Genomic DNA, 13,225 nt, shown 5'->3' with positions numbered 1-13,225 from the left:
GAGGCCCCCAGCCAGCCTGGCCTTGAACACTTTCAGGGACGGGACAGCCAAAGCTTCTCTGGGCAACCTGTTCCAGTGCCTCACCACCCTCAAAGTAAAGAAATTTTTCCTAATATCTAATCTAAACCTACTCCCCTTCAGTTTAAAGCCATTCCCCCTTGTCCATGAGGCATGACGGAATTTTCCGTAACTCCTGGAGGGTCGGATGCGGGGCGGCAGCTCAGCGCAGTCCGCGGAGAAGACGCCCAGGTGTGCCCGGGGAAGCCGAGGCCCCTCCGGCACCAACCCGCCCGCCGTGTCCCGGTCTCGTCCGCGGCCGGCAGCGCGGTGGAGGGAGGGAAAAGGAGGAAGGTGTCGGACCCGAGGCCGCGCCCGCCGCCACCGTTCCCCGCCAGAGGAAAGGGCGGCCCCGGCGCTCATTGGCGGGGGCGGGGCCGCTCGCGGTGCGTCACGGGCCGCCCCGGTCGCCGCTGTCCGCCCGCGGAGCGGCGCCTGGGGGATGGAGGAGGCGGCGGCGGCCGGAGCTCGGGGAGCAGGTGCGGGGTGGGCGCGGGTGGCAGAGGAGTCCCCTCGGAGACACGACGCGGGAGTCGGGCGGGGATGCCGGCGGAGCCGCGTGTCCGCGCCCTGCCCGGCCGTCGGCCGCTCTCCTCAGTGATGGAGCGGCGGGGCTGCCGTGCCGGGGCCGGGCTTCCCCTGTAGAGCGTCGGGCTGGCGCTGGGGCTGAGGCTGGAGCGGGGGCGGCCCCGACCCGCCCGCGGCAGGGCGGTGGTCCGGGCTCGCCAGCGCCCGACTGGCAGCAGCCGGAGCCGCCCTCCTCCGAGCCAGGCTCACGCCCCGTCCCTTTCCCCAGGTCCGGGCCCCGCGGGAGAGGGCGCAGTCATGGTGCCGCATCCCGGCCAGGAGCCCGCCCGTGGCTAGAGCCGGCCCCGGCCGGAGAGCTGCGGCGGGGCACTCTCAGCCTGAGGGCATTCCTCAGCCTGAGCGCCTCCCCGCGCGCCCCCAGCATGGAGCCGGGCGGCCTGGAGTGGCTGCTGGTGCCCATGCAGCAGTTGGTGTCTTGGGGCGCCGCGGGGGCCATGGTTTTCGGCGGCGTCGTGCCCTACATCCCCCAGTACCGGGACATTCGGCGGACCCAGAACGCGGAGGGCTTCTCCACCTACGTCTGCCTGGTGTTGCTGGTCGCAAACATTCTCCGGATACTTTTTTGGTATGTTGGCCGTGTTTCTGCCCAGTTCTAAAGGTTCGTGCTTGCTTGCTATCTGTAAAGCTTTGATTGGAATGTTCGAGGAAATAATGTTTTACGTATATTTTCCCTTCTCTTGAAGCTCTAAATGCTGTCTTTCCATCAATTTTCTGATATGATAATACTGCATTAAATAGAATGAACTGGGCTGGGGAGCATAGTCTGTTCCCCTTGCCAGTGCTGATTATCAGCACTCTGATTTCCAAGATGAAACTTTTTTAACTTGTTGGTAAAGAGCTTTATGCTAAGTCAGGTCTTTTTTCTTGCTGACTGTATTTTACATTTCTCATGCTCCTCTATCTCCATTTTCATAGTGAAAGCTTTGGTATCACACACTCATTCTAGTGTCTAGTTGGCATTAACGTCACTGGAACACTTGCCATAAATTCTTGGATTTTCACAGGATGCCAGCTGGCTTCAGAGGGGGTTCGCTTGTAGATATTCATGCACAACTACAGATGAAAATTTTTATTCTTGGATTAGCAAGGAAAAGATGTGCTGCCTTTCAAAAACAATTTTCTTTTGCTTTCAATGCCACTTTCAGTACTTAAAAGCAAGTATGTTTCCATATTTAGGTCTTGTGCTGCTGGGCAAAGAAAATGTTACTAGGGTATCATTTCTGTGAATCAGTGTTATTTACATCTTGGTTGTTACTTCTGATTATATAGATGCCACACCTTTGAGAATGTGCTTGGGATACCAAAGATGAAATGGTCTGGGCTATTACTGCAACTAAGGACAGCTATTTTGTGATTCAGTTTTGACTACAAAATAATGCTTTTTAATCCATAAAGAACTGATAGGTAACAGGCTGCATCCATTTGTTGGTTTCCAGTTTCTTTTTAAAGAAACCTCCTCTGACTGTACAATGGCTTCCTGGGTTCTGGTACAGTAAAATGCAGCATGTAAGTACTGTGCTGGAGTGGAAAACAGAAGACCCTTTCTTGGCACCACTAGCTGGCAGTCAAACAGAGAAGTCATCACTAGATCAGAGCTACTTGTTGCATTGGCACTGTGTTTTCCTGGGGAGAAGTATATGGAGAAAGCAGAGAGCAAGAGGGAAGTAGAGGAGCTGGCAGGAGAAGTGAAAAGCCTGAGCTGGCAGTTTTAGAAAGAGAAATAGTCTAATTGTTGGTTTTACTGGAGGTAGTTAAAATACTGAAATTACTTGCACCTGAATGGAGATGCTGGCAGTTTCTTGGTAACTCAGGTGAGTGCATCTGTTAAGTGTGACTCAGACTATGGAAGAACTGAAAGATCTTTAAATTGAATTGATTTTAAGTACATCTGGTTAAGAGAGATATGAAAGTATAAATGCTGCAAGTAATGAAAAGTTATGATTTATGTCAATGTTGAAGGGTTTGTCAATACCTCAAAAGAGAGAGAGAGAGAATGCAGTTATATTGATAGGAGTATGTAATTGTTTTACTGTAAGTAGTTAAGCCACATAATAGTATCACTCCATGACATGTATAAGCCCTGTGTAAGTTCTGGTCACCTTGGAACTTGGCATGGAATGGCTTCACACAGGAGCCTGCAGAAATCTTTCTGTCTGTACTGGCAATGAATTGTCTCTTTCTAGTTCTGCTGAACTAAAAGACAAGAGTACTTGTATAATGGTAGTTCAGTGTTCCTGGGAGATAATATTTTGCTTGTCTGCCTAAAAAATTAGGCATCCCTGGTAGTTAGTTATAAGCACCAGTAAGTCATGAAAACAGCATTGAGGGTAGACGTTATCCTTGAGCATCTGGAAGATTGTAGAGCACGAGCTTGCAATTTCTGTGAACATGGTTAAAATGATCCCATCAAGCATTTGGCAATTCCATTTTTGCATTATTTGGTTAATGTCACCTGTGGCAGATGCATTATCTGGGACACAGCACTCTCGGTAATGACATAGACGTTAATTATTTTAATTGTATATGTAATATTCTTTTGAAGAAATTGGAAGGGTTTTATTTATTTTGTTTTAAATTTATTAAATAATTTAATCCATTCTGGTGCCTGGAGAGAACTGTTCCTACAAGTAATTTTGTTCTGTATATAATTTTTTCCCCAAGTACCAGATATCTCCTTCCCTTTAGCAAACCCAGTATTAATCCAGGTCTCTCTTCTGAAAACTTCACTGCCGTATAGCTCCTGGTTTCATTTGGTTTCTCTTCATTACCTCTGATTACTAAGCACGTGATTTAAGCCAGAGTAATTTTTTACAGACTTCCCCTCCACCCTGATCCAAAAATAAGTACTTAAATTGTTAGGCCTTAAAAACTTTGAAGTTTTAATAGTGTTGCTTTTCAGGACTTAATTATTTCCTAGGATGGCTGATGTTTCTATTGTTTTTTTTTTCTTGTTTGTTTTGTTTTTAACTTCAAAGACATTTCCATAATTTGTTTCTGTTGTTACTTCCAGGTTTTCCCTAAAATTTCATGTATTGAATTTGCGGCTCACAAGGACAGACTGTTCTTGCCTGTAACGCCTTTTATGCCTCTGTATTTTTGGTTATATGCCTCTGTATTTCGCTCTTGGGTAGTGCTGGTGTTTCTGTATTTGTGTTACTTGTAACAGACCCAGTCCTCCCACCTTTCCCTTATGGCTTTATTATACTTCCTTCTCCTCAGCTTTGGGGGCAATTCCCTTACATCCTCTTTGTGGAATGGTGGATTCTGCAGGTTCCTCTAAATTTACTTGGTTATTTCAGAGGTTATCCTTTTTTTGGTTTAATGTCTGGTTTTGCAGGTTAAGTTTGACCTTTCATCTCCCCTCCAAATAGAGGAGATTTGCTTCTAATCTTCTTGGCATGTTTTATGTGTCAATAGACACAGCTGGTGGATTGCACTTTGACAGTAGTCAGTGAACAAAGTACTACTGAGATCAAGGATAACGATCTTGTTTCCAGTTACCTGTTCTCACAAATTCTGTTTTTCTGATTAGACTGTCTTCAGTGGTAAGCCATCTTTTGAAGTCAGGAGGACTCAGTGCAATTCCTTTCCTTCTTATCTTTCTTACATCTAATCACTTAATTTCAAGATGTGCCCAGAGGACTTCTAGTTTGCTAGTGATGACAATAGCACAGTATCCATTTTTCATGCTTCTCTTTCACACAATGTCTCAAAATGTCACCTTTAAAGAGATGTTTCTACTTTCAGTTAAGTGTGTTTGGCCTTGCTATGTTCCAGCAATGTACCAGAATTAGTGTAAAAACACTGGGAAAGGGTTGGTCTGGAAGAATGAAGACAAGGTATGGATAGCAATGGGCATGATTCTACTTCACTTTATTTATGCATGCATGGCTTTTGTTTAGGAGAAAGAAAGTAGAAGTTTGGCCATTTAAATATTTTGCTGTTTTAAAGAGGATTCTTTAAAAAAATTGAAAAGTAGTTAGTTTGTGCTTATAACATCACACAAGGGAGTCTCTGTTTACCAGTGTGAAGAGCAGATTTTGTGCTGTAGTAGATTTGATACTAATTTATTTTTAGTAGTAATATATTGTTGCAATTTTATCTAACACATCAAAGCAGTATTTATTTTGGGGTGCCAGTATAGCTGCTGGATATGATTTATGACTGCATCAGCTGCCCCTTTGTTTAGTCCTGCCATTGTCAGTTCTGCTTCTCCTGTCTGTCTTCTCCAGCCCCACAGCCTGGGGAAGGTCTGCACTGTGGATAGATATCGAGAGGCAGTGCAGAACTCTAGGCCTTTGTAATTCTTGTGCATATGAAAGTATATAATCTGCTCCAAAAAAAACCCAACCAAAAAAACCCTGATAGCAATTTTCTTCGCTCTGCATTTTTAATTAAACACTTCATTACCATTTTTGATAGCTTGTGCCTTATGTCTTACTATACTTTCTTGAGTTAGCTCTGTGTTCTTACTCAAGGGATACCCTGAGCTTTGAGGTGATTAATTATCTGTTTAAGCTGTCCCAGGCTGTTTGGAAGTTGTGGACTGGATCCAGAGCTCCCTGTGGCACTAGACCAAGGTGCACAGATCTTCTGGGTTGGTGTGGCCAGCAGGTTGCTAGCTGAGTAGCTTTGCATTGTCATGATGGAGAACAGGAGATGAGAAGGCGGGTGAGAGTTGTGTAATCAGTTGGGGGTGGAGGGTGCAGAAAAACTTACTTGTGAGTTCTGTCTCTTCCCCCTCTTTCTCTTTGCCATTTCTTTCTTAAAACAGAGCTTATGAAGAGATAAATTACAGTTTCTTCTAATATGAAAATGAGAATAAATAGCTAGAGGAAAAGGAACTATAGATTTCTTAGAAACCAGTGTAGACATTTTTATATGTATCTTGACTAAGTGCAGTCAAAAGCACTTACGTTGCCTGGTATCCCCAGAAGTTTTTTCGGATGTTTTTCAGTTTTACGTTTTGTAAAATGGATGTAATTATAAAATAGGGTTTGTATATTTTCCGGTAAGACAGTGTTCTTTCCGAAGGTTTTGAGCTGAAATTCTGTGGGACACTGTCCTAACACTCATACAGCAGTGCCACAGAAATCTAAAAGCAGAAAATAAAACCATCCAGTTTTGGAGTTGTTCTTACAAAATAGTTGCCTTAAGGCAAACCGTGGGAACAAGTTCTGACAGCCAGGGACAGGATGGAGACTATAGGCTGTGTTATTTTTGAGCAAAGGTAACCCTCTACCCATTCCAGATCAGTTGACCTGAAACAAGAAGTCTTCTTAAAACAGCAATATCAATAGAACTGGGAGCCCTCTGTTCTGAAGTCAGTGGAATGAGTTCCCTGTTTAAGAACAGAAGTTTAGAGGCTCAAGTGTGGGGGTGGAGGTAATTTACAGAGAAATGGTGAACTTGCTCTTGTCAGGGGTAGATTCCTAGGTATTTATTATGCTGTAACACCTACAGTGCCACTTGTGGACCAGATCCCTTCTGTCCGGTGTTGCTCTGACTTCAGAAAGTGAAGCAGTGATGTCTGAAGGACTTTCTGCGAGAAACTGGTGTTTTTAAGGCTTCTGTTACTAAAATGGATCTTGCCAGCTTTTACCATGTGTGGAATGTGGCATGATGCTATGAATCAAGCTGACAGAATGACTACAGCTTTGAAAGATTGCCTTATGTATGGCCTACTGGTGGAATCTTGCTCAGCTATTGAGAGCAAAAGTGTTATGCAATTCCTCCTCCTTTGTATAAGTGCCAGAGAGCAGGGATAAGACGCACTACTTTTTTGTGCAGAAAGTAAAGTAGAATTTTGTATGCCAAAGTGAGAAGCTTAGTTTGGGATGATGCATAAAGTCTTGGAAGTTTACATGTCAAGAGGAACTTTGCATCAAAAGATCCTGTTGCAGAACTAGTTTGTTTCTTCTCCCTGCTTAAGTCCTACAGGTTAAATTCTGTAATTGTAGGGGATGGCTTTCAGGGCAGCTGCCATGCTGCTACCCTGGGCAATGTGTCATTGTCCTGGTAGTGTGGTGTATCCTGTGTGCTTTCCATGTTGCCTAGAATCTCAAAAGAGCTGAAAAGCAGACAGCAGATCAAAGCTGGAACTGCATACCAGGAGTGTAGGAGGAAACAGAGTGGTCAGGGTGATGGTGATCTGGCTGCACCAAAAGCAGTCAATTTATTTTTGAAAATGTCTTAGGAAAAGTGGTAAGCAAACCTTTTATGTTTGGTCTTGCTTAGGCTTCTTTTTCACAATTGGCATTTGCTGTTTCAAGTGGACTCAGGACTGGAATAGCAGGATTATTGCAGAATTGAATTGTACCAATGGAATGACGTCGTTTTCTCAATAACTTATTAGTCTCTGCTCTAACTTGAACATGCACTTCTCTCATCTTCATCACCCTGAACTTGCATTAGTCATTTAAAGGCTGTGGAAACACTAATAACATGTAAGCCATTCTCTCCCCCTTTATTTGCATATTTGACTAGTACAGGAAGTAAAGGGTTCTTTTGTTTTTACAAGTGAAGTAAAGAGTGGAAAAGCTCTTTGTCTCTTTACGGTCTGACATATGAAATCTGAGTTCCTTGAATACTGCTAGTGTCACTGTTCTCTTTGTTATACAACATTGTAGTTATGGGATGAAAATGCAGAATAATGGTGATGACCCCTCCCCCCCAGGACTTCAAAGCTGATCTTTTCTGCAAGTGTGTTCTAGTGTATCCTAAGGCTCTTCATCTTTCTCTCATAGGGTGCTTTAATTACTTTAATGTTCCTCCTCTCCTGGCTACTGCTTACGCAGAGACAGGAATAATGTCTGTGAGGCAGAAAGAAAACAGAACATGGAATGGCATGCTCTCCCTGCAGGGCGTACATCCCATAGTGCTCCTGGCTAAAGCTGGCCTGAGGAGTCTTAAACCGGATTAGTGTTGCTTTAGCAGGCCCTGATATCAGTGCAAAATAGGGTAAGCAAGTCAGAGTGGTGTTCATGTCCATGATCCTGAGCAAAATGAATCTTCTGGCTTTACTTTTGCAGCTTCAAATACCTGAGAGTGGTCCTTGACAGTTTTGCTGCCCAGGTAGCGTGTAATTCATGTGATGTAGTTTGCTCTGCCTGTTGGTCTCCATGGCAGCTGTTTGTTTTCCTGTATATGTGATCCAGTTTAGAGGGTTGCGTTACCTGCAAGATTCATTCTGGGGTTTCGTGTTTGGGGAGATATGTTTCAGATGAGTATGTTTTGTTGTATAACCTTTGTTGTCTTTGACTGGATGGTTGTGAAAAACCTTATGGGTGGTTTGCATTGTCTGAAGTGCCCATAAGAATTTTTAAATTTCCATTTTAACTCTCTTCTGTGTTGAATTTTGTTTTGCTTTTTTTTTTCCCACCTAGTGTTTAAGTGAAGGGGATCTGCAACGGTACTTAAATCGCATGACTAATTGTGATCAGACAAGCAGGCAGCTATGCTTATTTGTGTTTGTAGTGAGCAGGTATTTATACTGCAAGCAGTATTTATGTGGGGCACCCATTAGTGAATGACCAATAATCTCATCAGCAGGCAGAAACTAGCCTTGCAGTGACCTGTGGCTGGATTTACTGTCATAATAGCTTCTAACTTGTGCTGCTAGCTCAGCCCCTTTTAAATGCATTACTGTATTTTTACATGCAAATACACTTGTAATTTGAAATGGTTTTTCTAAACCTGATGTAAACTGGTTTATAGTTAACTGCTCCATAATTCTCAGTAAGTCTTTCCCTTATTTTTTCTCATCCCCGAGTAAGAGACAAATATAATAGTATTGAATTCCCGTAAATGAGGGGAACTTGGCCACAATCAGGAACGCAGCTTGAACAAGCTCTGGAATCATGAGCCTGGGGCCATAGGCTAGGCTAAACTTCTGTTCTTTTCCCCTGCATTTTGAACTAGTGCGGTGAAAGCCTTACCCAGAGCACAACTGTGTATGATTATGATTATCAGTGGTGTTCTTTATTTCCTTCCTCATAGTGTTCTCCAGTTTGTTACAGTAACGGTTCTATCCAGGGTAGAAAGAAGTAGGGGATTAAAAGTCACTGAACAGCTGTTCCTGCAATAGTTACTGGTGGGCCCTCTGGCAGTAGTGTGGAGGCTCAAGGAGTTGTACATTTCCTCAGCTATATGCCATTAGGCAGGAAATACTTTGCGTTTTCACTGATGTGACTGCTTGGCTCTTCTGCACAGGATTTCCAAGGAAGCTAGTCAAGGTCTTTCCAGTCTCTCTCCTGTTCCTTGTTAGTTGGCTTGTAGCAAAAAAATCTCTGCCTGGTGAAATGGCTGCAGTGGAAACACAGTAGTGTGAGGCAGCGTGATGGTGAACCTAGCTGGTTTTTACTAGCATGGAGCTTGGCTATGAAAGTAGCCCAAGCATTAACAAATTACATTTTGCCAGGGTGCTGTAAAACAGGAATTGTCAAGAAGAGGGCAATAATTGCCATGCCTGTGAGGCTTGGGACTCGGTCAGCATGATGTGGTCAAAGATTGACCTTAGTAACTGTGTGTAGTGGTTTGAAAGCAAAACAAATGAGAGGCTCTAAGCCAGAGATACAATTTAATAGGAAAAAAAAAAAAAAGAAAAGAAAGTAAAATAAAATAGATGCAATAATACAAAAGACCACTGACAGAGTCAGAATACAGCCTGAGCGGAGTGATGGAAGCAGTCTAGATGAGGTGGTCTTCCTGAAGCAGTGATCTTGTAGGAAGGTCTGGTAGCTCGGGTCCTCCGGGAATCCAGTGGGTAAGCGCCCCTCTGGTGTTCAGAGTCTCAGCTTATATCCAGGCTGGAATGCTTGGTTCCTCCCTCTGGGCAGAGCATTTCACAATGGGATTGTGAGTCATGTGATAAGGCCTGATGGGCCCATTAACAGGAGGTAGTCCAGGAGGGGGTTATCTGTGAGCTGTGTAGCAAAGGTGCTGATGGGCCCATTAACAGAAGATAAGCCAGGGTGGAGGAGGCAGGGAGCACCGCCTCACCTGGTTTCAACAGTTTATGAAGATGGTGATAGAATATACTTCAACCTAGGACATTATCTACCCCTTATTCTATTACCATCTACATTATCCTAAATCAATACCTTCCTTAAACTATACACACACACATATATATATATAATGAAAACTTACACACAGTTCTTACTTAAAATAAGGTCTCCTTGTGGTACACAGTGGGTTTTTTCATCTTTTTGCGTCACCCACCAAGTGTAACTAGGTCTTTGAGCAAAGACAACTCCACGGATGGGTTTCCTCTTGCTCGAGGTGGGATTAATCCAAACAGTCTTTTTTAACATACTTCTCATGTGTACCACAGGGACCCTATCTCCATCCACTGTGTGCAAGGATTCAAACTGAGCAGGACCAGCTCGATTGATGGACTTTCGGGTATTGACCATTCAGGTGGCCTTCGCTAAGTTTAGTTCTTAATTTTTGAAGGTCCCTCCGCCAAGTGCCTTAAGGGTAGTTTTAAACAGTCTATTGCAGTGTTCTACTTTTCTGGCAGCTGGTGCATGATATGGGATATGGTATATTTATTTGATTCCGTGTTCTCTGGCCCAAGTGCTTATGAGGCTATTCTTGAAATGAGTCCCATTGTCTGACTCAATTCTCTCAGGGGTGCCATGTCTCTACAGGACTTGCTTTTTCAGGCCCAAGATGGTGTTCTGGGCAGTAGCATGAGGCACAGGGTAGGTCTCCAGCCATCCAGTGGTTGCTTCTACCATGGTGAGCACGTAGCGCTTGCCTTGGCGGGTTTGGGGAAGGGTGATGTAGTTAATTTGCTAGGCTTCCCCATACCTATACTTTGACCATCGTCCACCATACCACAGAGGCTTCACTCGCTTGGCTTGTTTGATTGCAGCACAGGTCTCGCAGTCATGGATAGCTTGGGAGGTGCTGTCCATAGTAATGTCCACCCCTTGGTCACGAGCCCATCGATATGTTGCATCTCTCCCTTGGTGACCAGAGGCATCATGAGCCCAACGAGCTAGGAATAATTTTCCTTTGTGCTGCCAGTCTAGATCAACTTGTGATACTTTCACTTTGGCAGCTCGATCCACCTGCTCGTTGTTATGATGTTCTTCATTAGCTCGACTCTTGGGTATGTGCGCATCTATGTGTCGAACCTTCACGGTCAGCTTTTCTACTCGGGTGGTGATGTTTTGCCAAATCTTAGCAGTCCAGATGGGTTTCCTTCTGCACTGCTAGTTGGCCTTTTTCTAGCGGTCCAGCCATCTCTACAGAGCATTAGCTACTATTCACGAGTCAGTGTAGAGATAGAGCCTTGGCTACTTCTCTCGTTCAGCAATATCCAAAGCCAGCTGGACAGCTTTGAACTCTGCGACTTGACTTGATCTACCTTCTCTGTCGGTAGCTTGTGCAACTTGTCGTGTGGGGCTCCATACAGCAGCTTTCTATTTCCGGTTGGTACTTACAATTCGGAAGGAACTGTCGGTGAAAAGGGCATATCGTGTCTCACTCTTCGGTAGCTTGTTGTATGGTGGGGCTTCTTCGGCCCGTGTCACTTGCTCCTCCTCTTCTTCAGAGGATAATCTAAAGGTCTCACCTTCAGGCCAGTTTGTTATAATTTCTAGAATCCCAGGGTGATTCAGGTTTCCAATACGGGCGCGCTGCGTGATCAGGGCGATCCATTTGCTCCACGTGGTGTCAGTGGCGTGATGTGTGGTAGGAACCTTTCTCTTGAACATCCACCCCAGCACCAGTAGTCGAGGTGCCAGAAGCAGCTGCGCTTCAGTACCAATCACTTTTGAGGCAACTTGGACTCTTTCATAGGCGGCTAAGATTTTCTTCTCTGTGGGAGTGTAGTTGGCTTCGGATCCTCTGTAGCTTTGGCTCCAGAATCTCAGTGGTTGTCCTCGAGTCTCATCTGGCACTTTCTGCCAAAGGCTCCATGACAGACCATGGCTCCTGGCTGCAGAGTAAAGCACATTTTTCACCTCTGATCCCGTCTTGACTGGGCTAAGGGCTACCGCATGAGCGATTTCCTGCTTGATCTGGGCAAAAGCTTGCTGCTGTTCTGGGCCCCAGTGGAAATCGTTCTTCTTGCGGGTAACAAGGTAGAGAGGGCTCACAATTTGGCTATACTTGGGAATGTGCATCCTCCAGAAGCCTATGGCACCTAGGAAAGCTTGTGTTTCTTTTCTTTTGGTCGGTGGAGACATTGCAGTGATCTTATTGATGACTTTGGTGGTAATCTGACGCCATCTATCTTGCCACTTCACTCTTAGAAACTGGATCTTTTGAGCAGGTCCTTTGACTTTGCTTCTCTTGATGGCGAAGCCAGCCTTCAGGAGAATCTGAACGATCTTCTCTCCCTTCTCAAAGACTTCTGTTGCTGTGTTTCTTTACACGATAATGTCGTCAATGTATTGCAGGTGTTCTGGAGCCTCACTTTTTTTTAGTGTAATTTGGTTCAGTTCATGGCAAATGGTGGGACTGTGCTTCCATTCTTGGGGCAGTCGGTTCTAGGTGTACTGCACGCCCCTCTAGGTGAAGGCAAACTGAAGCCTGCATTCTGCTGCCAGAGGAATGGAGAAAAAGGCATTTGCAATATTAATTGTTGCATACTATTTTGCTGCTTTGGATTTCAGCTCATACTGAAGCTCTAACATGTCTGGTACAGCAGCGCTCAGTGGTGGTGTGACTTCATTTAGGTCACGGTAATCTACTGTCATTTTCTATTCTCTACTGGACTTACGCACGGGCCATATAGGGCTATTAAAGGGTGAACGAGCCTTGCTTACTACTCTTTGGCTCTCTAGCTCACGAATCATTTTATGGATGGGGATCACAGAATCTCTGTCAGTGCGATATTGCCGACAGTGCACTGTTGCTCTGGCGATCGGCACCTGTTGTTCTTCAACTTTCAGTAGTCTCACAGCAGAGGGGTCGTCTGAGAGTCCAGACAAGGTACTCAGTTGTCTGATGCCTTCTGTCTTTAGAGCAGCTATGCCAAAAACCCAGCGGTATCCTTTTGGGTCTTTGAAATACCCATTTTTGAGATAGTCTATGCCTAAAATGCATGGGGCTTCTGGACCAGTCACAATGGGGTGTTTCTGCCATTTTTTTCTAGTTAGACTTACTTCAGCTTCCAGTACAGTCAGCTCTTGGGATCTTCTTGTCACTCCAGAAATGAAAATGGGTTCCACTCCCACATACCTTGATGGCATCAGAGTACACTGAGCACCGTTATCAACTAGAGCTGTATATCTTTGTGGGTCAGATGTTTCAGGCCATCGGATCCACACAGTCTAGTAGATCCGATTGTCTCTTTCTTCTACCTGGCTAGAGGCAGGGCCCCCCTATTCCTGGTCATGGCATACATTGCTCTCTTTTTGTAAATATGTTTTTGAGGTTCCTTCAAGAGGATCAGTCATATCATCATTCCTGTACTGTCTGGAGTTCTGTGCACGAGAGACCAGAGCAACATTGATTCTAGATGGGTTCTTTGTGGTAGGTGTTTCTTTTTTCAGTTCACATACCCGGGCTGCTAAGGGGGAGGTGGGTTTTTCGTCCCACTTCCTCATGTCTTCTCTATGCT

At 44.9% G+C, this 13,225-nt stretch overlaps 1 protein-coding gene across 2 annotated transcripts in view; it reads left to right on the top strand.

The window, feature by feature from the left end:
- Nucleotides 1-457: 457 nt before the first annotated feature.
- SLC66A2 (solute carrier family 66 member 2) overlaps nucleotides 458-13,225 on the top strand; it is a 73,180-nt gene continuing 60,412 nt past the window's right edge. For both annotated transcript variants that reach the window (XM_066189648.1, XM_066189640.1), the window contains exons 1-2: nucleotides 458-536; nucleotides 854-1,210. In XM_066189648.1, the coding sequence (XP_066045745.1) occupies nucleotides 1,008-1,210 (203 nt within the window). In that variant the 5' untranslated portion in view covers nucleotides 458-536; nucleotides 854-1,007. The remainder of the gene's footprint in view (nucleotides 537-853; nucleotides 1,211-13,225) is intronic.

This window comes from Chamaea fasciata, unplaced genomic scaffold, assembly GCF_029207755.1.
Source record: "Chamaea fasciata isolate MVZ Bird 193981 ecotype frontalis unplaced genomic scaffold, bChaFas1.0.hap1 SCAF_1, whole genome shotgun sequence".
In the NCBI taxonomy this organism is placed as follows: Eukaryota; Metazoa; Chordata; class Aves; order Passeriformes; family Sylviidae; genus Chamaea; species Chamaea fasciata.
This window is presented reverse-complemented; position numbering and strand designations above follow the sequence as displayed.